Source organism: Anarhichas minor, unplaced genomic scaffold, assembly GCF_050575085.1.
Source record: "Anarhichas minor isolate MPS153535 unplaced genomic scaffold, ASM5057508v1 ptg000055l, whole genome shotgun sequence".
Classification (NCBI taxonomy): domain Eukaryota; kingdom Metazoa; phylum Chordata; class Actinopteri; order Perciformes; family Anarhichadidae; genus Anarhichas; species Anarhichas minor.
The window spans coordinates 5,906,593-5,927,500 of NW_027466501.1; the positions used below are offsets into that span (position 1 = coordinate 5,906,593).

General features: G+C 41.7%; 1 protein-coding gene across 3 annotated transcripts in view; it reads right to left on the minus strand.

The window, feature by feature from the left end:
• The window catches only part of gys2 (glycogen synthase 2), a 38,591-nt gene that overhangs the window by 17,552 nt on the left and 131 nt on the right, over window positions 1–20,908 (minus strand). For 2 of the 3 annotated variants that reach the window (XM_076076138.1, XM_076076136.1), the window contains exons 1-10: window positions 20,901–20,908; window positions 16,922–17,103; window positions 14,714–14,905; window positions 14,356–14,541; window positions 9,188–9,332; window positions 7,546–7,663; window positions 7,248–7,368; window positions 5,234–5,340; window positions 4,324–4,383; window positions 4,112–4,190 (exon numbers count right to left, since the gene is read on the minus strand). The exon at window positions 20,901–20,908 is cut by the window's right edge. In XM_076076138.1, coding sequence (XP_075932253.1) covers window positions 4,112–4,190; window positions 4,324–4,383; window positions 5,234–5,340; window positions 7,248–7,368; window positions 7,546–7,663; window positions 9,188–9,332; window positions 14,356–14,541; window positions 14,714–14,905; window positions 16,922–17,103; window positions 20,901–20,908 — 1,198 coding nt within the window. The remainder of the gene's footprint in view (window positions 1–4,111; window positions 4,191–4,323; window positions 4,384–5,233; window positions 5,341–7,247; window positions 7,369–7,545; window positions 7,664–9,187; window positions 9,333–14,355; window positions 14,542–14,713; window positions 14,906–16,921; window positions 17,104–20,900) is intronic. The other variant, XM_076076137.1, reaches the window with a different exon arrangement.

Below are 20,908 nucleotides of genomic sequence, written 5' to 3' on the forward strand. Positions count from 1 at the left end.
CCAGTGTTTCCTATACTAAAGGAGCTAATAAAGGAAGCATTGAAGCACCTTTCCTTGGCGTTTAGAGAATTCAAACAGCTTTCATCATGGCGGCCACTTGGATACTTCAGGGTCATTTCACTCAGTGGGGAGCCTTCCTAAGCAAAAAGGACTCTTCCACCGCAGCCCTCGACTGAAATGAGCATGCTAACCAGCTAGTGTCCTGTCTTCTAATACCAATTGTCCCTGGAGAGGCGATCGTGAGTCACTGTAGCATCCAGTCTGTCCTCAGTCCAACACAAGAGGTCAAAGACGTAGAGCTGCTCCGGGTGCTTGTTAATAACACGTCCAAGTTCCGTGTGCGTTTTATAGTTTGAATATTGGATTAAATTGAAAGTGGCAGAAATGAGAAAAAGACTCTCAGCCTCGTCCTGGAAGACGGACTGCCTCGACTCCCCGCCGCATCAGCAGACTTTCTGTTTCTGTCTTCACACAGGTTAGAGCCAGCACTCCACCAGCCCGCTGTGACTTCTGGCATTGGTTTTGTGCTGGCTTAATTAGGTCCGTCTCCCGGAGCTGCTGACGCAGCGTGGTCTCCTGGCCGTGGGGAGGACGAGACCAAGGAGCAGTTTGTTTTCTCATTTCTGCCACTTTGCATTTAATCCAATAAAAAACTATCGTAACGTGACATAGCTCTGTCTAGTGTCTCAGTAAACACAGATGGCTAATGTAAGCTATAGGCCGACGCCTCACAGGAAGATTATAAGATAGCAGCGTCTCAGGCCACGTCCACACTACTCTGTTTCCATTTGAAAACGCATATGTTTTGCTACGTTTACACTGAGCGTCCACACTACGCGGAGTTTTAGAGCACCGTAAACGGATACATTTGAAAACGCTCCTGAGGTCGGAGGAGTTTGAAAACTCCGGGTTGCGTATTCGTGTGGACGGCCGAAATCGGATAAGTTTAGAAACGATGACGCCCACACCCGCGTTCACTACTTGATTGGTTCTTAGCAGTCATGACGTGTCTTTCCCTGATTCGTCACATGTCTATCACGTGACCCTTACCCGGAAGATCACAAACAACAGCATTGATTACCGATCGACTACCAGGTTAGTTTAACATGGACAACTGATTACAGGCAATGCTGACCTTGTTGTCTTTACTAGCAGCTGTTGTCCAGTTAAAGTCTGCATTATTATGGAGGAAGCAGCTGTTAATGGAGCGATCAGTGACCAGCGGCGTTATCAGCCCTACGGAGCAGACGTCTGAAGTCGCGGTTAGCAGTAAATGCTATTCAGTAGGACAGATAGTTAAGCCACCAGCAGAGCTACGAGTCAGAACAGACAACAACGAGGAAGCGAGTGAGAGACGTGTGTTGACCACATTTATGGATCATAATCTAGTAAACCTTTGTGTAAGTGTTGATTTTAAAGTAAATGTGTGTGAGAGAGAGAGAGAGAGAGAGAGATAGATAAAGACCTGCAGCTCTGTAACGAAGTCTGAAAAATAAAACTTCTAAAACTTTCCACGAACTGTCTTTTTGAGTTCAAGTTCTTTTAGAGAAGATCTTAAGTATCAAACACGACCTTTCATTATTAAAGACTACTTCATTACTCTGTCGTATTTTTTAAAACTAAGCAACCAATCTACTTCCTGTTTACACTGTCACCCACCCACTGTACGTGAAGAGTCACCTGATATTAGTTTTCAGGCGTGTTAAGTCTGGACGGAAGTCATTTAAAAAACGGTGTTGAAACTCCGTGTGGACGGAGAACGTTTTTGTTTGAAAACTCCATTTACATTTGAAATCGGTGTAGTGTGGATGTAGCCTCAGAGTTTCAGCAGTTTGGTATGGTATATACCTTTGGTATATACTGTGCATTTTTATTTACTTTATTTTCTTAAATTGAATAGGTCCTGGTCTGTTATTTTATTATATTGTATATATTGTGCAGTTTCCATACTTAATATTTTTATTTTATTGTATAACCTTGTTTGCTGCTGCCACAGACAAATTTCCCCTTGGGGATGAATAAAGTATATTTCTATTCTATTCTATATTAGCTGAATTCCTGTTCCTAAATGTAAATGTTTGGATGCATTCATATAATATAAGTCACACAGATACAAACACACATGCCTGAAGCAGTGGAGTGAGGAGAAATGACCTAATGAGCATTTGAGTCAGTGGTCCGTGACTCGTAACCTTTCAGGGGGGATTCTGAGAGCTATTGATCAGTGCAGGCATTATCTAAACCTAACAATATCCGATTACTGTCTCACATCACGAAACAAAGCAAAATCAGTCATTTCAATCTGGAATCGCTGTCATTACCCAGGGAGTCATTTGTTTTCTGAACTTGCAAAAACGTGAAATTTGTGTTCAAGCAGCATACAATTCACCATATTCAGAGAGAAAGCGTGTGACAACTATCCGGCTCTGCTCCTTGGACTCTCATGTTTAGGCTGGTTTAGTGGGTTTGGAGCTGGTCATGGTTAAATGTTTTGTAATAGTGATGCTTTTCAAAAATGAAATACATTTTTTTCAGAGAGTAAACTGTTATATGCAAGTGGAATGCTCCGTGCAAGTGAAAAATAAGCTTCATCAGCCACTTGCTGGCAAGTGTTTTACTTGCCAATTAGCCATACTTGCTTGTCAGAAATGGAAAATGTGTTCCTATTATAAAATTCATCAAAACTGTCTTCTTCCAACAATCCCCCCAAATCTGGTTTGGTTGAAATAAACCTTCAGGTCACAGTCACGTGACTGAAAACTATGAATTGCTGCTTGGTCAGAAGAGAAGGGTCTATCTGCAGTCTGCACAAGACACCCACTTTACCACAAGACACGCCCACTTCATGACACAACTCTGATAACTTAACGTACTTATTTTAATGCAAATCATGATCTTTTCCTAAACCTAACCAGGTAGTTTGCGGTTCTTGTAGTACTGTTCACCAGCAGGTAGACCTACTTGGTTCGGAGCAGAGTGCTCGGCCTCAGGAAGTGAGAACCGCTCATCGCTCATTGACTCCAGGGAAGTAGAGAAGAGTTTGATTGTTTATCCAGCAGCAAAAATGAACTGCAGTCACTGAGCAGTGGCCCGTAAAGTCCCGCTGAGGACGACATGCTGGACTCAGACCTCATCCCGCTTCTGCACAGAGCACTGGTCACTTGTTTATTCAAGGTTATCAATATGTTTAGGGCCCCAGCAATACACCAGCCAAGTAGATCGGATGAACGGTTCTCGAGATGTGCGAAGGACACACACACACACATAAAACGAGGTTCCTTGCTTTATAGGTAGATGTTAAAATTGCAGTTTACGGTTCAGCTGTGTAAAATGTTTTTTTAATTAAATAAACCAAGTGGAGTAAAAGTCTGTAAATGTAAACTATGCAGACCTGCATCCCTTAAATCAGAACTTCATGGCTGATGTATAATATATAGGATTGCCATGAAATGTCCAAGAACAACACTCCTATTTCTCAAACCCCCAAAATAAGATGCTGAAACGATCTCCCTCAGCCAATCACACAGTTCCTTTCAAATTTTAAAACTGTTCTCCTTTCTGCTGCTACCTGTTGTCATTTCAGCAAAAAACATTGTGACCTTCTTTCAGCCCATTCACCTCCAGTCTTCATCATATCCAGTGCCCAGTCCTGCTCCTCATCTCATCCTTGGATCTTAAGCAACTCCCTTCATCACCACACTAGTGTCCAATTGCCAAAGACTCTAATTATTTCATCTTGCATGTGTAAAAAATGGTCTGAGATCAACACCATTAAGATGGAAAACAAATGATTCCATTTGGTTAGAATAGTTTTTTCTACCTCTAAAATCATTTAGATGTAATGTAAATGTAGTTAGATTTTTGATAATGTCCCGTTCTTTTTTTATTTATTCATGTATGATGAAAAATCCAAGCTATCAGCCAAGAAAGCAGTGCTGGACTGGCCTTCTGCCCGGGCACTATGTCTGATATCCTTCTTTTATTTGTGCAACATGACGAAACCTGAATGACAGAAGACGGAACGTAAAAAGGAAATCGGATGGAAAAAAACAACTCAATCCGATGCTCATATTAGTTTGAACTGAAACCGAGAAGTGAAAAAATCCGGTACCTGAGTGGCGAAGATGGCTCTCTTCATAATGGTGAAGTCGTCTCGATCCAGAATGGAGTCCATGTCAGGGATCGTCCCTCTGAGGAAAGAGCAAACAATGAACACAAACATAGCACATGCGTAATCATCATTCATCACAGAGAACCAGTGTTGATGTACACAGTATAAAATCAATAGATCTGTGGGTTCACTTACAGCCTCCATTAACTTACTTTAACAGCGCATCATACAGCCTTTTGCCAAACTTCTCCTTCACAGTGTGAGCTGTATCCCTGTGGAAGTCAAATAGAATCCTTTTCATTTACCATTTAACCCAAACTCATGAACTTCACCAGCACTGCTAAACAATCAAAATGCATGTGCCAACAATGATGTCAAACCCGAAAACTGGAGCAGCCGTTATTAGCTTTCTATTAGGATGACATTAGTGGCAGAGATTTTGAGAGACCATCCTAAATGTTGAGGTCCTATTTTTAGGTCTAGAGGTTTGAAAAAGTGTCTTGGCATCCCCGATCCAGAAGTCCTTTTTATAAGCGTTTCCTGATGTGCCACTGCTATGGTTAAGGTTAAGTGAGGTTTAGACACAAAGACTGTTTGGTTCAGGTTAGACAAAGATCATGGACATGGTTACATGAATGTTAACTTTCAGTAGTAGAAGGTCAAACGCTCTCCTTTAACCTCAACCTCCGAGAGGTTTTTCTGTGTTATGAACAATGTCAAACGACGTTAGCATTTGCTTCGTAGACAACAGTCAGTATTTGCATGACCACAAGAGGTTGATCTATTGTTTTTCAGGTGAGGACAGTCTCCCAGTGGAGATGCTCTGAGACCAGCTGATCAGATTGTGGTTGTACTGGGCAGCTTCCTGCTCAGAATTTGTGTAACTTTATAGGTGAAAGCAAAGAATAGCTTCGATGTCACTGAAAGTACCCGAGAAAGTTCGTAAATTCTGCTTGGCATCAAGTACAAAATGCCTGAGCTCAATTTTAAGTGGATCAGGGTTAGATTGTTGGCCAAATGCTTTTGAAACATATAGTGTGTATATATGATGTCAATGCATGGATAGTACAGTATCTCTTTATGTTGGTATAGGACTGTTATGTAAACCATATGAGTGCATACCAGAGCTGCTTGCGTACTGCCTGTCCCTTCAGTGACTCCACGTTGAAGTTGTTGGTTTTAGCTGGCATGATGAAGAACACTACCACTGTCATATCATTTCTGTGGAGCTTTGGATCAAGGAAATGGGAAAAAACAGGATGAATTAGTGTTTTGGAAAGGATTGCATGCAGAAGAATTTACACTTGTCCTTTCTTTTGACAAGGTTATAATCCCAGGGAGGGGGAGGGGTGTGGTGACTTTAATTATTTTATTTTAGCCGCTACTGGCTGCCGATTGATCTTAATTAAAGAAACTAGACGCAAAGAAGTTACCATCACTTTATATCTTGGCGTTTATTTTGCCTCTGGTGTTCAAGAATTGTCCGTAACTTCCAAAAAGTTTGATCACCAAATATCGCCGCACAGTTTTGTCGAACACAGTGAAAAACTGTTTGCCTCTTTCTCTCAATCAGCCACACCTGCGATTACTGGCATCAACTAAATAGGCTGAGGCCAGCCCAGGCTTGTACCAAAACATCCCCTAGTGCTTGAAAGGCATATTATACATGAACACAAATCAAATAAGTGGCTCCTACATATGGAATTGTCCTTGATGGATGCTCAAAGAGAAACTCCTAACACATACATCGTTATGACGTTTTCTATATAATCCCTGAAAAATGCAAACTCATCTCCGTCAGGCTTTACAGTTTTTTGGATGAGTAAAATAATCAGTAGTGACAACAAAATAAATCTTTATTCTACATAAACTTTAAGCACTATAAAAATACTTTTTTTAACAACAAATAACTTGAATGAATAATTTCTTATTTTATTTAGTATTTTTGTCATATGCAGATATGTAATAAAGATTACTGGGTAATCACGGGCCCCACGGGGTGACCGTGGATCGTGGTTGTCCACTAACTGCAAGGTTGGCGGTTTGATCCTTAGCTACCCCATGACCTGTGGCAAGGTGTTCCTGAGCAAGACACTGAACCCCTACCCCTGCTCCCTGGGCGCTTCTCAGCAGCCCACTGCTCCCTATATACTAGGGATGGGTTAAATGCAGAGAATACATTTCCCCACTGCGGGACTAATAAGGGAATTATTTAGTTATTTGTATATTGATATTGTCCAATGTCAAGTCTCTATTTAATCATATGACGAGACAATACCAGTGTGTGTGTGCTTCATAACTGGTAACTAGCATGCAATAGGACCCATCATAATAGTGTGCACTGGGGCCCATCATAATAGTGTGCACTGGGGCCCATCATAATAGTGTGCACTAGGACCCATCATAATACTGTGCACTGGGGCCCATCATAATAGTGTGCACTAGGACCCATCATAATACTGTGCACTGGGGCCCATCATAATAGTGTGCACTAGGACCAATCATAATAGTGTGCACTAGGACCCGTCATAATAGTGTGCACTAGGACCAATCATAATAGTGTGCACTGGGGCCCATCATAATAGTGTGCACTAGGACCCATCATAATAGTGTGCACTAGGACCCGTCATAATAGTCTGCACTAGGACCCGTCATAATAGTGTGCACTGGGGCCCGTCATAATAGTGTGCACTAGGACCCGTCATAATAGTGTGCACTAGGACCAATCATAATAGTGTGCACTAGGGCCCATCATAATAGTGTGCACTAGGGCCCGTCATAATAGTGTGAACTAGGACCCATAATAGTGTGCACTAGGACCAATCATAATAGTGTGCACTAGGACCCATAATAGTGTGCACTAGGACCCGTCATAATAGTGTGCACTAGGACCCATCATAATAGTGTGCACTAGGACCCATCATAATAGTATGCACTAGAACCAATCATAATAGTGTGCACTAGGACCAATCATAATAGTGTGCACTAGGGTCCATCATAATAGTGTGCACTGGGGCCCATCATAACTACCTTAAGCCACTAGTTATAATTCTTTTGAAGGTGTACTTTTTGCAACTTTCGCACATTTAATGCACACAGCAGAGTGCAACTGACCGCAAATGACCAAAGGCCTCACCTGCAGTAGGTAGTTGAGTCTGGACAGTGATTCAAGGAAAATATCAACTCCCTTATTGGAAAACTCATAGCGTCCGGCGATGAAGAAGAAGAGGGTTTTCTCCAGGTTGAAATCCAGATGACTGTCAGAAGGAGAAGAATTACATTTACTCTCCCGTCAAGACATCGTCATTTTCTGAAGTAGCTTGTTTCTGACAATATGTGAATGGCCCTCTCCAGTTATGACACAACACTATTTCAGAGAACCTTAATAAAACAAAAGAAGATGGATCAGAACTACATTAATCAACTCCACCCACCCATAGAAGTGTCCTCTGACAAACTCCTGGATGCGGGCCTTGCTGGTGGAGTGCAGGTTCTGAAACTCGTGCATGGCTGAGAACTTCTTCACATTCAGCCCGTTCGGTGTTACCACATCTGTGCGATCAACACAGCAATAGGAGAGCTTCAGTTGCAGTTTCAACTTATTTATCATCATGTACACAACAATTACAGAGAAGCAGTCGGCAATGAAAATCTTAGATGTCAGGCTCCCTCAAAATACGTATTAAATATGTATAAAGAAAAACACACAAAAGTTTTAATCTAAGACATAAAGTAGTGCAGACGTTAAAACATAATATATAATGTATATATAATATACATTTTAAACAAATTCACTTGTTGTAGACACTAATTGCAAAATGTATAAACTGAATATAAAGAGGAATGTAGTATATGTATATGCATAATGAAAAGTAATTATCAAATGAATTAAGCATATAAAACCAGACTGCTGTTGGCTGGGTGCAGGGTGGGGCAGAGACAATGTAGGTGTCTGAGACACTGGCAAGGAAAGTTTGTGTCTCTGTACTTGTTATTGCAGGGACGGATGAGAGTTAGTCTAACAGGCGTTGGACTTGCCTGGTTCAGCATCCTCCTTCACTTTGGCTCACTGAGCGGAGAGCACACTGTTCTCCTATTGGAGTGCCTCTACACCTCCTCTGAGGTCAGATACAAAGGCCTCATTGTCTCTCTTGAGCTGATGGACCTCCTCTTTAAGCTGCTGCAGAATGTTGTCTGGGGGCCAGACAGCTTGGCCAGGGTCAACTCTTTGAATTCAGCAAAGTTCAGCTCCAACAGAGCCCTACTCTCCTTCAGCAGGTTGGTGGAGCTGGCAGGTGTGGGGTTCTCTATTGGGCTCTCATCATCTTCACTGTCGGGCTCTCATCATCTTCACGTCGGAGGGGACGTTGATCTCCTCAGGTTTCAACAGGGGAATGCCTCTTTCAATGATTGCAGGTTGGCTTCATTACCTTGGACCGTGACTTTCCTTTGGTGTAGTATGTGATGGTATGCAGAGGGTTATCTTTGTCAAGGTGTTCATCTACAAATGTGTAATCTGAACCGATGCCATCACTGGATTCACATGCATAGTTGCTGCACTGTATCTTTCAGCCAAGAATATGAGCTCTTCTTCCTTCTTTCTTTTTGTTGGGCATTGTCGGGGAAGAGGACCTCTTGGTTTTAACGCAGTGTTTCTCCCGAGCCCGAGCTGCTGCACTTTTGAATTTAGTAGGGTATTCAATGTCCCTGTTCTCTGCTCTGAGAGTTATGATGTTTATCTCTGCCTCCTGCTCAGTATCCAGGCTAATCGTTAGATTTAACACATTTTCTTTTCTTTGCTTGCACTATTGGGACACACTACTTTACCATAACACTGCACATTGAACTTTGATCCTCTTGCTCTTGCTGTGCAGAGGATTGTGGGTCTTAACAGAAGAAAAGCATGCTGGCTGGCCTGTGACCGGATGCAGTAGGACATCCTGGTACTTTTGGCATAATGCATTTGACAAACTATGTATTAGGACTTACAAATCTTTTCTGGCACACTAAATCGTATGGTAGTATTGGAATGCATGTCTGTGGAGCTGACTTGAGTGCAGTGAAAAGCTTTCCCACCTGGCGTCCTGTGCAGCATGTGGCTGGCTTCCACGGCGGTGATCTGGGAAACTGTGGTGAAGACATGAGCACAGTGTACCGCTGCTCTCTCCAGGCAGTAACGATGGTAGATCTGCCTCTCTCCCGCCTCCTTGTCTATGTCGAACTACAACACACACACACACACATACACACACACACACACACACACACACACACACACACACACATACACACACACACACACACACAGAGGACGGGTCGATACTGTGTGAGGGGCAATTATTTCAAGGGATTATTTATAAAAACATATTTAAGCACTGAAAGTAAGAACATTTCATTGAACTGCATTTTTTTACAGAATGAGCCCAGCCGGACGAGTTCGGATGGAGTGGCATTAAACACACCTATTGCAATATTCATGCTGATGATTTTTGCGTGTCATCATTGTAAAGGATCAGTCTCATTGCTGTGATATTTTACAACATCAGTGATGTAGTTCAGTATTCGTAACCTAGTTACATGTATAGACCTGCCTCTCGATGCTATTAAACGTCTCTGAGCAGTGACGCATAAAAAGTGTTTTCTGGGAAACTGTAGCTCACATAAAGTAGTGGCTGATATACTGGCAGCGCAGCCTGTGCTGCTACACTAGTTCCACGGTCTGACTGGGCCACTGAGTGGGCTTATTCGGGTATTATTGTGAGTGCGGGTTCCTCTCAAGGTTAAGAGGACCGTGCTCTCATGGACCGAGGTGCCTATTTAATCCTGTCTCTTTAAAACAGAGTTGCATCAAAGCAGGTTATATGTATAGGCTGTTGTGCTTGCCTAACATGTTTTCTGTTCTATGTGAATATGACAGTAAGGTACGAAAGTTATGAACGAATAATGTTATTATGTTTTTGTTTTTTCAGACATTTCTCTTTGGGCCTGTATCCCTGTAGAGAAATTATTTTAATGTTGTTATAATCATTAGCCTATATTAATTATTTTAATATTCCAATGGTTTTGACATTGTTCCCCACTGTTCATGAGTGTTTAGATAACTTGTTGAGGAACAAACTTTGTCATTTTGCCTGGCTATATTTGCTTATTTTTTGGTGCTGTGTCTACTGTATTTCGGAGCTACCTCTTGGAAGCGTGCTTACGATCTTACACCTGGTCACTACGTTTCTTTAGTCGCCCAGAAACACAAAGTAAGTAAATACGGGCTGAGGACAGGGTCTCTACAGTAACAGACACCGCCACAGTGGGTCATAAGGGATTATTCTTTTTGTATAAGCCTGCTCATTGTATGTTGTTCATAGTCATCTCTACATTTACATATATTTATTTGGCAGATGCTTTTGTCCAAAGTGATGTACAGGTACAATCCAAGTCACAGTAGATCAAGTGAATTCTGGATAAGTTCCTCAGCCCACAAGGCTTGCAGGTGCATGAAGGACGGACATATAAGCGCCTAGCTAATAGGTTTATTTTTTTATTTTATTTAACCTTTATTTAACCAGGTAAAATCAATTGAGAACCAATTCTCATTTTCAATGATGACCTGGCCAAGAGGCAGTAGCACAGTCCACACAAGTTACACAAACAACACAGATACAATACAGTATGACAAACAATGGAAAAATGGCTAAAAACAACCTAGATAAAATAATAAACACTATGTACAAAATAAAAGGCAGATTACTGGATGTTATTTGTAAAAACAAAAAAATGGAAGTAAGAAAGAGAAGTGAGGGCTGGTCAGCAAGTACAGCAGTCAACTATAACTTGTTGCAGCTTATGTTTGAACATGTTGAGAGAGGTGAGAGCTGTTAGTTTGAGTGTGTTTTGTAGTGAGTTCCAGTCCTTTGCAGCGGCAAAATGAAAGGCGTTATGACCAAACACAGTACGGACTTTTGGAATGATGAGCCTAATGAAGTAGGTAAAGAATAGGTGAAGGAATGTCTTTATATTTGAATTCATTACATTCAAACAGCGTGATTGTCTGGTTGAGCCTAATGCTATGTTCACACCACAACGATAAAAGCAATCAAACAACCCAGCGTGGCCAGCTACATTGTAGTAAACCGTGTTGCTCAAGTGCTGTCGTTATGTGGTTAAACAGCATCTTTGCTTTGTAGTGGGTCACGCCCGTCATACAGCGATAAGTACCCGGCGTCGGCTCGTAGCTTCATGTCACTTCCTTTGAAAATGTCTTGTAAAAAGTTGCCATGTCACTGGTTTTGTATATGCAGCCTAAGATCAAAGCTGTAGAGCAGAGGTCTTCAACAGGGGGTCCTGTTTTTTTTTCCCAAACATGAATGTGTCCATTATTTTAATAGTTCAGTATTGTATGAAAGATAACAGGTATGTTTATACATGGCACTAGGCCCATTTAATATAAAACACAATTTTATACAATATATATAGTCGGGGGTCCCTGCTCCATCTCTCTATCAGTTTGGGGGTCCTTGGCCTGAAAAACATTGAAGACCCCTGCTGTAGAGGCTCAGAATCCTGTTTTTTTTATTGTATTACAGTAATGTACGTCTTTCTGGATAATACATGTTATTGTGAAACTCTGACCTATAGCACAGACAAACAGTGACTCTGGGAACCAGACTCGTGTTTTTACTACAAGACATTTATTTTCAATGGAACGCGATGTCATGAATCACAAACACTTCAAATCAAAGATGAGCTGGTCTCAACTTTATTCAGGGCTTTAATGACGCGTTGAATATATCTTCAAATTCTGATGGCAAAGACAACATATTTCAGAGACATATTGATGCTCCACCATCACAGCTCGTCACTGCACGCTGTGGTGTGTTTACTCAACGGCACATGTTCCGTTACACTCATTGGTTGTAGGTCTGTTCAAAGGCATTTCTGTTCCCCTTGGAATGAATGAACTGGGAGGTTCCTCACCAATTGTCATTAGTCACTGCCAATTAAACCTCAAATGTTTTGGTTATCTACTCAGGAGATACAACTAGTATGTCACATGAAATGAAAGAAAGATGAAGAGTACTGTTGTTTGTTAAACCATTTCATTTAATGTAATGTATTCAATGCATTTCTCCAGCTCCATGTTCTGCTTTGTTTCCTTTATCCTGGCTACATCGTGTCAACAGAACTGAAAATGCATATTGATATGATTCCTCTGGAATTGCTGTTACAAACTCCTTGTCTGTCAATTATCCATTCAGCCGCGAGTGGCCTTTACCTCCAAACTGACCTTTAGGATGCCAATTACAAACATCACCCTGAGCCCTCAACACACAACTCAACATCACTAATGATGCTCTAAGTGGCTGTAAGAGGCTGTGATCTGTTGGCTTGAACCTTTGAATGTGAAGATGAATCTGGTGAAGACAACTACGTGTGCATGTATGGCTGCAAAAATGCATATTGCTATTGTCATGGTTTGTGGATTTGAATATGTTGTTCATGTGGACAAGCAGAGATGTGTGGAGATCTCTAGGTCAATATGAGTACTCATGGTTCATCACATGGGCAGCATGAGAACACCTTGTGGTTTTGGTTATAGATAGAAAGTCATATGGGGACTTCATGTGTTGTTTTGCAGGTCGAGGAGTTACATCTGAGAGTATTTTCTCACCTCGGACGCTTTCAAAACCTGTGGATTACTGTGGCTCCAAATGACTGTCCAGCAATCAAGCAATTAAACAGGACTTTGTCAAAGTTCCTGGAATGTTGAAGACACCATCATGACCAACAGTTGAAACCAATGAGGGAGTCCCTTTGTAATCTTTAAAACTACTGGCTGCTCAATACTGGTGTTAAAAACATTTTGACTGTATGAGAATCCTTTCAGAATGTCTCAACGTACACAAAGCCAGCCATTAAGGCTCTATGGAGGGTACACTGGAGTTTTAAACTAAGTTCTTGTTGGATGGTCAAACAGCGTCTGAATCCCCTCCCCCAACACACCACTGGATTGGAACCACTCCATGCAGTGATTGGTCAGGTGTTTATGAAGTTGGCAGGATTTACACCTGAAACTAGACTCCCCTCTCTTTTTCCCAAATCTTCATATAAATATGTCACTTTTCATGTGAACAACGAAGTGCAACACCATGAGAAACAGATACTTTGATTGAAACCTTTATGATTTCTTATTAGTAGTAACTGTTTAGAGCTGCTCAAAAAACTCATGAGCTCCAGCCACAAACACGTAAAAGCATGTTGAAAAATCCACATTCTTAAAATCAAGCTATTCTGAAATATAACAAAGCTAGAATAGAAATCTGACTTGGTACAGGCAGATACTCAAAATTAAAGGATTGAAATGTGTTCAGGATCAACTGCACCCCATCAATCTATCCCTTCATCTAGCTACAGTCAATAGATATCGGCTCTCACTTCAGTCTTCTCCAGATCGTTCAATTCGTCAACGTGCTACCAGCGCTTTCGTGTTTGCTCAAATCAATCATTGATACAAGAGAGGTGGATCTTAGTTGGTAATTATTGAAATATTTGTCTTTCTATTTGTGATTGATCATCTAGGAGATCTTGTGCTTCTAGAGAGTGCCAGCCGATCAGAGCTTGCTTTTGTTACAAGCAAGCAGAAGGGACGAGATGTTCTGTCTCCAGTAATTGAGATAAGAGTCAAACACAGACTCCAGACTTTCCCTCAGGAACCCATGGCAAGTGTTCCTAATCTATGAATCAAAGCAGGGCCTTCAAATGAGAAAATAATGGAGGAACTGCATCGTCACCTACAGTAATAATGTATCAATGGCCTGCTCTGTGACCATATTTGTTACACTGTAGTTTTCAGCAGTGACAGTATGTGCATGCTTCTAAATACTGATTAGCCAAACTCTGACTAAGACTTCCTCTTCCGTGAGCCGCTCATTGGTTACAAGCTGATTAGCAACGAGAGAAGCGAGAATGGAGCTGGAGTTAAGAGACAACGTGTATGACCGGATTGTTTCACAAGAAGCCTTTACTCAGTTAAAGTTTAATATTTGGTGGCTAAAAGGTTTCAGCCAATGCATTCTGCCTCTGCTCTCCACACAGAGTGATCACCTGCATCCAACCAAAGCCCGCTCAAATGTGACGAGTCAGCCAAGATTACAAACGGATACCAGAATGCTTCATCTTGTCCCGTTGCCTACAGGTTCTGCATTCATATGCAGATATCTGTTTTATAGAGATTATGATGAACCTCTCACCTTTTCCAGGTTGTTGTAAAAGTCAGCATTTCCAGCGCAGAGATATCGTCCGAGCAGGGTGGCGTGAGTAGAGAAAACCGTTGCCATGGGGATCTTGCGGGAGCGAGACAGAATAACGCCTGGACCTGCCTGCCACTCATGGAAATGAGCAATGACATTGGGCTTATCTCCCAGCTCGTCTGTTAACTGTAAAAGCAAAGTGAGAAACAGCCATGGTTACCTAAAGTCCTCTTGTAACTAACTGAAAGCTGCAGCAGAAAAGATCACACTTTGTAACCGTAAGATGGCGGCAGATGAAAGGTTGAAATGTAGGGAATTGGCTGATGAGCAGTGAACAGCAGGCTGAACATCAGCTGACCTCTTTGAAGAACCAGGCGATCAGGGAGCCCAGGATGAGCGAGTCGTTGGCCTCTTGGTCGTGGTAAGGCAGGCCTATCTTGCAGGTCTCCCACAGGTCCCCCTTCCAGCGGTCCAGGTTCCAGGCTGCAGAGCCGATGTCAAACAGGATCACAAATGGACTGCCTTCGATCAGCCAGCGGCCAAAATGAACCTGGAGCATCAACATCAACAAAGGGAGCCCAGTGAGAGAGCGAACATTTTAAAAGTCAGTTCTCATAATCTATTTCCAGTTGGGTGCACTGAAGACATGCTGTGATGAGAGCGCCACACACACACACACACACACACACACACACACACACACACACACACACACACAGCTGCTGCAAGTAACAGTTGTAGAGAAGGTTCAGTGTCTTTTCTTTAGTAGAGGAAGAATCCCTATATGTGGTCACTCTACATTTAAGATTTGACTTAAGAAAGAGAACAATTACATAGAACATTTGTATCTTCAGCATTTCTAATGCTGTTATACTGTACATCATAATGTGAAAGAAGACATTAGAATTTACAATTTTACCCACATTTCCCTGCAACTGAGCCTGACATATGAGTTACCTTTGAGAACATTAGGATCTTCATCTTCAGGGTCTCTACACAGTGACATTGTTTGGATGGTAGAATGAAAGGGATTCTTAAAGCAGTAGTTTAGCAACTAACATAAGCAAATATGTTGTAAATGGACTGTACTTGTATTTCTCTTTTCTAGTCTTCGACCACTCAAAGCTCTTTAACACTACATGTCATCATTCACCCATTCACACCCATTCATACACACAGGGCTACCATGCAAGGTGCCACCTGCCCATCAGAACTATCTAATAATTCATACAACATTCATACAACGTAGGCACAGCTTGCGGGAGCAATTTGGGGTTAAATGTCAAGGACACATGAACATGGACTAGCGGAGCCGGGGATGATTGAAGGACGACCCTGCGCCAACACTGAGACACAGTCGTTGTTATCTGTAACAATATATATATTAATAATAAACATCGAATAAAAAGTTCGGAAATGAGTGTTTGGTAGATTATTTCTCTGTTGTAACAATGCTTCTTGGCAATAAATGTTATACCGTTGGAAAGCCTGTTTATTCACCTTTCAAACGGTGCCCCAATTGTAAGGAACATGCATTTGTGGGATGAGCAGCACAGCTGAGTATGTGGGTTGCGCCCATGAAAAATTTGCCAAATCTTCTCTGCCAATGCCAAACAGCTTATTCTGCTGTTGCTATTGACTCTTGTTTGGTGTTGTTTGGTGGATTCGATGATTGAAGTCTATCAGTAACAAGGAAGAAACAAGACATATTGACAATTTTACAATTTATTCATTTAACAAACAGGAGCCTCAGTAGCGTGTGGAAGAACCATACACAGCCACAACAGCCTGGCTCCTCCTCCTCATGCTGGTCACCAGCCTGCTCACACACTGCTGTGGGATGGCATTCCACTCCTCAAGCAGGATTTGTCGCAAGTCAGCCAACGTGGTTGTGTTGGTCACTCTGGCACGAACACCTGGTCCCACAAGTGTTCACTTGGGTTGAGGTCAGGACTGCTGGCAGGCCATTCCATCCTCTCTACTCCCAAATTCTGGAGGTAGTCTCTGATAAACCGCTCTGTGGGGGCAATCGTCTTCATCTTGGAGGATGGAGTTTGGTCCCAAACTGTGGAGAAATGGGATTACCACTGGTTGCAGAATCTCATCTCGATATCTCTCTGCATTGAGATTGCCTCCAATGAAGACAAGCCTCGTTTTTCCAGTGATGGAGATGCCGCCTCACACCATCACACTGCCTCCACCAAAAGGTGTTACTCTATCGGTGCAGCAATCAGCATAGCGTTCTCCCCGTCTTCTCCACACTTTTACCCTACGATCCAACTTCCTTAGACAGAATCTGGACTCATCGCTGAACATAACGTTCCTCCACATGTTCAGGCAGAGAAGATTTGGCAAATTTTTCATGGGCGCAACCCACATACTCAGCTGTGCTGCTCATCCCAGAAATGCATGATCCTTACAATTGGGGCACCGTTTGAAAGGTAAATAAACAGGCTTTCCAACGGTATACAATTTATTGCCAAGAAGCATTGTTACAACAGAGAAATAATCTACCAAATACTAATTTCCGAACTTTTTGTTCTTATATATGTATTCTCTCTCTTACCTGGCAGCCGTTGTGGATTAGAGCGTCCATGGCCTTCCTGATGGCGGGGTTTGGCGGCTCGCAGCCCTCCACCTGGGTCTTAAAGTTATTTTCGAAGTAGGGCCCCATCATGTAGTAGTTCTCCCCCCATTCATCCACCGTGATCTTGGCTTTGGTCTGGATCACTGTGTAGATTCCTCCAACTGCAGGTTCACATGCAAAGAAAAGACAGCTCTGAACCTGTTTGTTTTACTTCTTCTCTACACTAAACATTAACATCATTGAATAAGATGAATGCAGTTTTACATTTGGGACCCTGTTCTACTTAAACCTATGAATAAAGGTCAAAGGTCAGATGGTCAAAAGGGCTGACAAAATGAGCTATAATGCTTGGTTGTAACCCCTCATTTTAATTTTTTTATTTGTTTCAAGTGACATGTGGACATCAACGTTTGGTTGTGTCCCATCTTCCTCAATAGGAAAAGATGCTTTAAAACGCTCCCTGAACAGCTGTTGTTGTTTATCGGTTCACTGAACTTGTCATATTGCTGGTGTGGATTGTAGGTGTGGATTGTAGGTGTGGACTGTAGGTGTGGATTGTAGGTGTGGACTGTAGGTGTGGACTGTAGGTGTGGACTGTAGGTGTGGATTGTAGGTGTGGATTGTAGGTGTGGATTGTAGGTGTGGACTGTAGGTGTGGACTGTAGGTGTGGATTGTAGGTGTGGACTGTAGGTGTGGACTGTAGGTGTGGATTGTAGGTGTGGATTGTAGGTGTGGATCGTAGGTGTGGATTGTAGGTGTGGATTGTAGGCCTCATGAAGTCAGAACACTCAGTGTAAGAGTTTGACTGAAGTAAAACATTCTTGTGTCATTTGTTATGAGGCTTGTGTAGGTCGATAGTGATAACTGTTTTTTAACAGGTCAATCTCAATTCTACACGTATATAGGCCATCATGAGTTTTGAATGCAAATGTTTCTTCATTTTCAAAAAGCCCTGGATATTCTGAATGAGCCAATTTGCAATACATCCATGAGGGGAACTACTACGAGACCTAGAGAGGGACAGTGTGCCAAGAGAAATGTTAGAACTTTATACCTTTGACTGTCTGTTGGTTTGGGATCTTAAAAGTCATCTGAGATGGTAAATTCACTTGTACTTTAATCACTCCTTTCTAGTCCTTGACCACTCAAAGCGCTGTGCACTACATGTCAACATTCACCCATCCACACACACTCATAGTCATGATAGAAGCTATCATACAAGGTTTCACCTGCTCATCAGGATCTAAACTAATCATTCACACATACACACCGGTGGCAACCGGTGATTTACTGATGATTGACATACTAATGATTTAATGCACATAAAAAATGGAAAATTAAAACACAAACTGATCTCAGAACTCATTACTAACTTTACTTCTTCCCCGGAGTATTTGTGCTTTCTCGCCTCACAGGTTCCCATGACTGCAGTTTTATCTGGACACTGGTCCTTCAACCATCCATGGCCCTGCTGACACCTACTACGATCTTCATTATTAACATTATTAACCCTATTACCGAGACCATTAATGCACAGTACTGATTTTGTCTCTTCCCCGGAGTCCTTGAGCTTTCTCTCCTCACAGGTTTCCATGGAGCATGGTTTCATCTGGACCCTGGTCCTTCCTCCTACCATGGCCCTGCTGACTCCAACTGCTAATATCACTTTTATTATTACTAACATTACTATTTCATATTACCGATACCATTAATGCACATTATTGACCTGCTTCTTCACCAGAGTATCTGTGCTTTCTCGCCTCACAGGTTCCTGTGGAACCGGGTTATACCTGGACCTGGTCTTGCCTCCTGCCGTGGTTCTGTCATACATTGAATGTGCTGTAATTACATTGAATGTGTTGTAATTAATGTATCCTGTTCTACATATGACATCTATTGCACTTCTGTCCATCCTGGGAGAGGATCCTCCTCTGTTGCTCTCCCTAAGGTTTCTTCCTCTTTTCTCCCCGTTAAAGGGGTTTTTGGGGGAGTTCTTCCTGTTCTGATGTGAGGGTTCCGGGACAAGAGGATGTCAAATGTGTACATATTGTAAAGCCCTCTGAGGCAAATTTGTAATTTGTGATTTTGGGCTATTCAAAAATTAATTGAATTGAAATTGAATTGAAATTGAATTGAAATTGAATTGAAATTGAATTGAAATTGAATTGAAATTGAAATTGAATTGAAATTGAATTGAAATTGAATTGAATTTAATTTAATTTAATAGAACAGGCCATCCACTATCGGGGATTCAATCTCCGGTTCCTCCAGTCCACATGGCAAGAACTCCAAGTTCCTCCTGCAGGCTGTGCTATGGGTGTGTATGTGTGAATCATTAGATTAGATCCTGATGAGTAGATGACACCTTGCATAGTAGCCTCTGCCATCAGATTAATGTGTGAGTGAACGATGAATGATGACATGTAGCGTTAAAGCGCTTTGAGTGGTCGGACTAGAAAGGCTTTATGTAAGTCCATCTACCATTCAATGTCCTCTCTGTTTCTACCATTTCATTATGGCTGCTTATCCCTAGTATTCCAGCAAAAGATATTTTACCTTTTAATTTTCTTTTTCCTCTTTCATATAATTTCTGCATGTAAAATGATGATGCATACTTTCTGTAGACAGACGCAAAGTGTGTTTATCCGATACTGGAATCCTCTTCTATTAAACCTAAATGCTCTAATGGGTCTCCAGTAATCTTGTGCTGATACTGGGCTATTTTGTGTAGTTTGTCAAACACAGACAGAATTTTCTATTTTGTAACAGACTAAAACATGTGGAAATGTTTTTCCCAGTCTCTCAGGTGGCAACAAAAAGACAAATATTGATATGAACGACCATGAAAGAGCCCATAATGACATCTAAAGTGCATCAGAGAGCTGGCGTTAGATAAGAGCTGAGAGCAGAGACAACAGCAGAAAGGCCAATAACCTCTGAACTGTTTGACAACATGACCACGCACTGACTGCGTAGAAAGCAGACAAGCTCAGATTCACATCGTGAAAATGGTTAGACAGATTATGAACATGAACAGATTGAACATGCACATTTCACAGATGCACAGTGCTTCAAGTGCTATCAAGTCAAAATCATAGATTACAGGAAACACTAATCACAATATGAAAGCAAAGAATATATATGACATTGATCAGATATGGTATGTGTGACCACTGTCTTTCAACCACACCATTATATAACCACAGCATGGTTACATTAGCCTTACACACCACAGGATACTGGAGGACATACTGGGGCCCAAACCAAAGGTTGATGTAGTCACTGATGGACAATCAAGTAACAGGTTACAAAACCTCCACAGTCCCCACAGTACAGAGATCATGACCTGAGTATCCTCAGTAGTATGTTTCTGTCTCTGTCTTAAGTCAAGGCTTAAGTCAAATCAAGGTATCATCACAAACCCACTTTCACCTTAACTTCATGTCCAGGGATTGATTTATTCAGTTTGTCAAATGTTTCCATGTTAGTGCCTTTGATTTCATTGTTGACACATGTTAGTATCAGGAGGCCAAACCGGCCGGTGATAGCTGTTCCTCTTCCACCACTTATCTGCAGCTTAATGTTTAACTCTTCAGAGGGAACTGATGCTCACTGCATTTCAATATTTGCTCTTTAAGGGGTAAAGAGGCAGTTTACACAAAGTAATACTAACACTACCAGAGTTTTACTGTTATGCAGTCAGAGAAATCTTCAGTTTCCTCCCAAAGTCAATTCATGTTTTCATTTCCTTTGATCTTACACCTATACTGTATCAACATACTTAATCAGGACATGACCACTTGTTTCAAGTAGAGTGAAATAAAAAAGAAAGATGTAATTTTCAGTATTCTGAACGAAGGCCTTCTGTAGTTGAACTCATGCTGACTGCATGGATGCATCAATTCAAACATGTCATTTATTTTGGTAATGTGTGCATCATCACACTTGTGATCTGACCTTTGTTG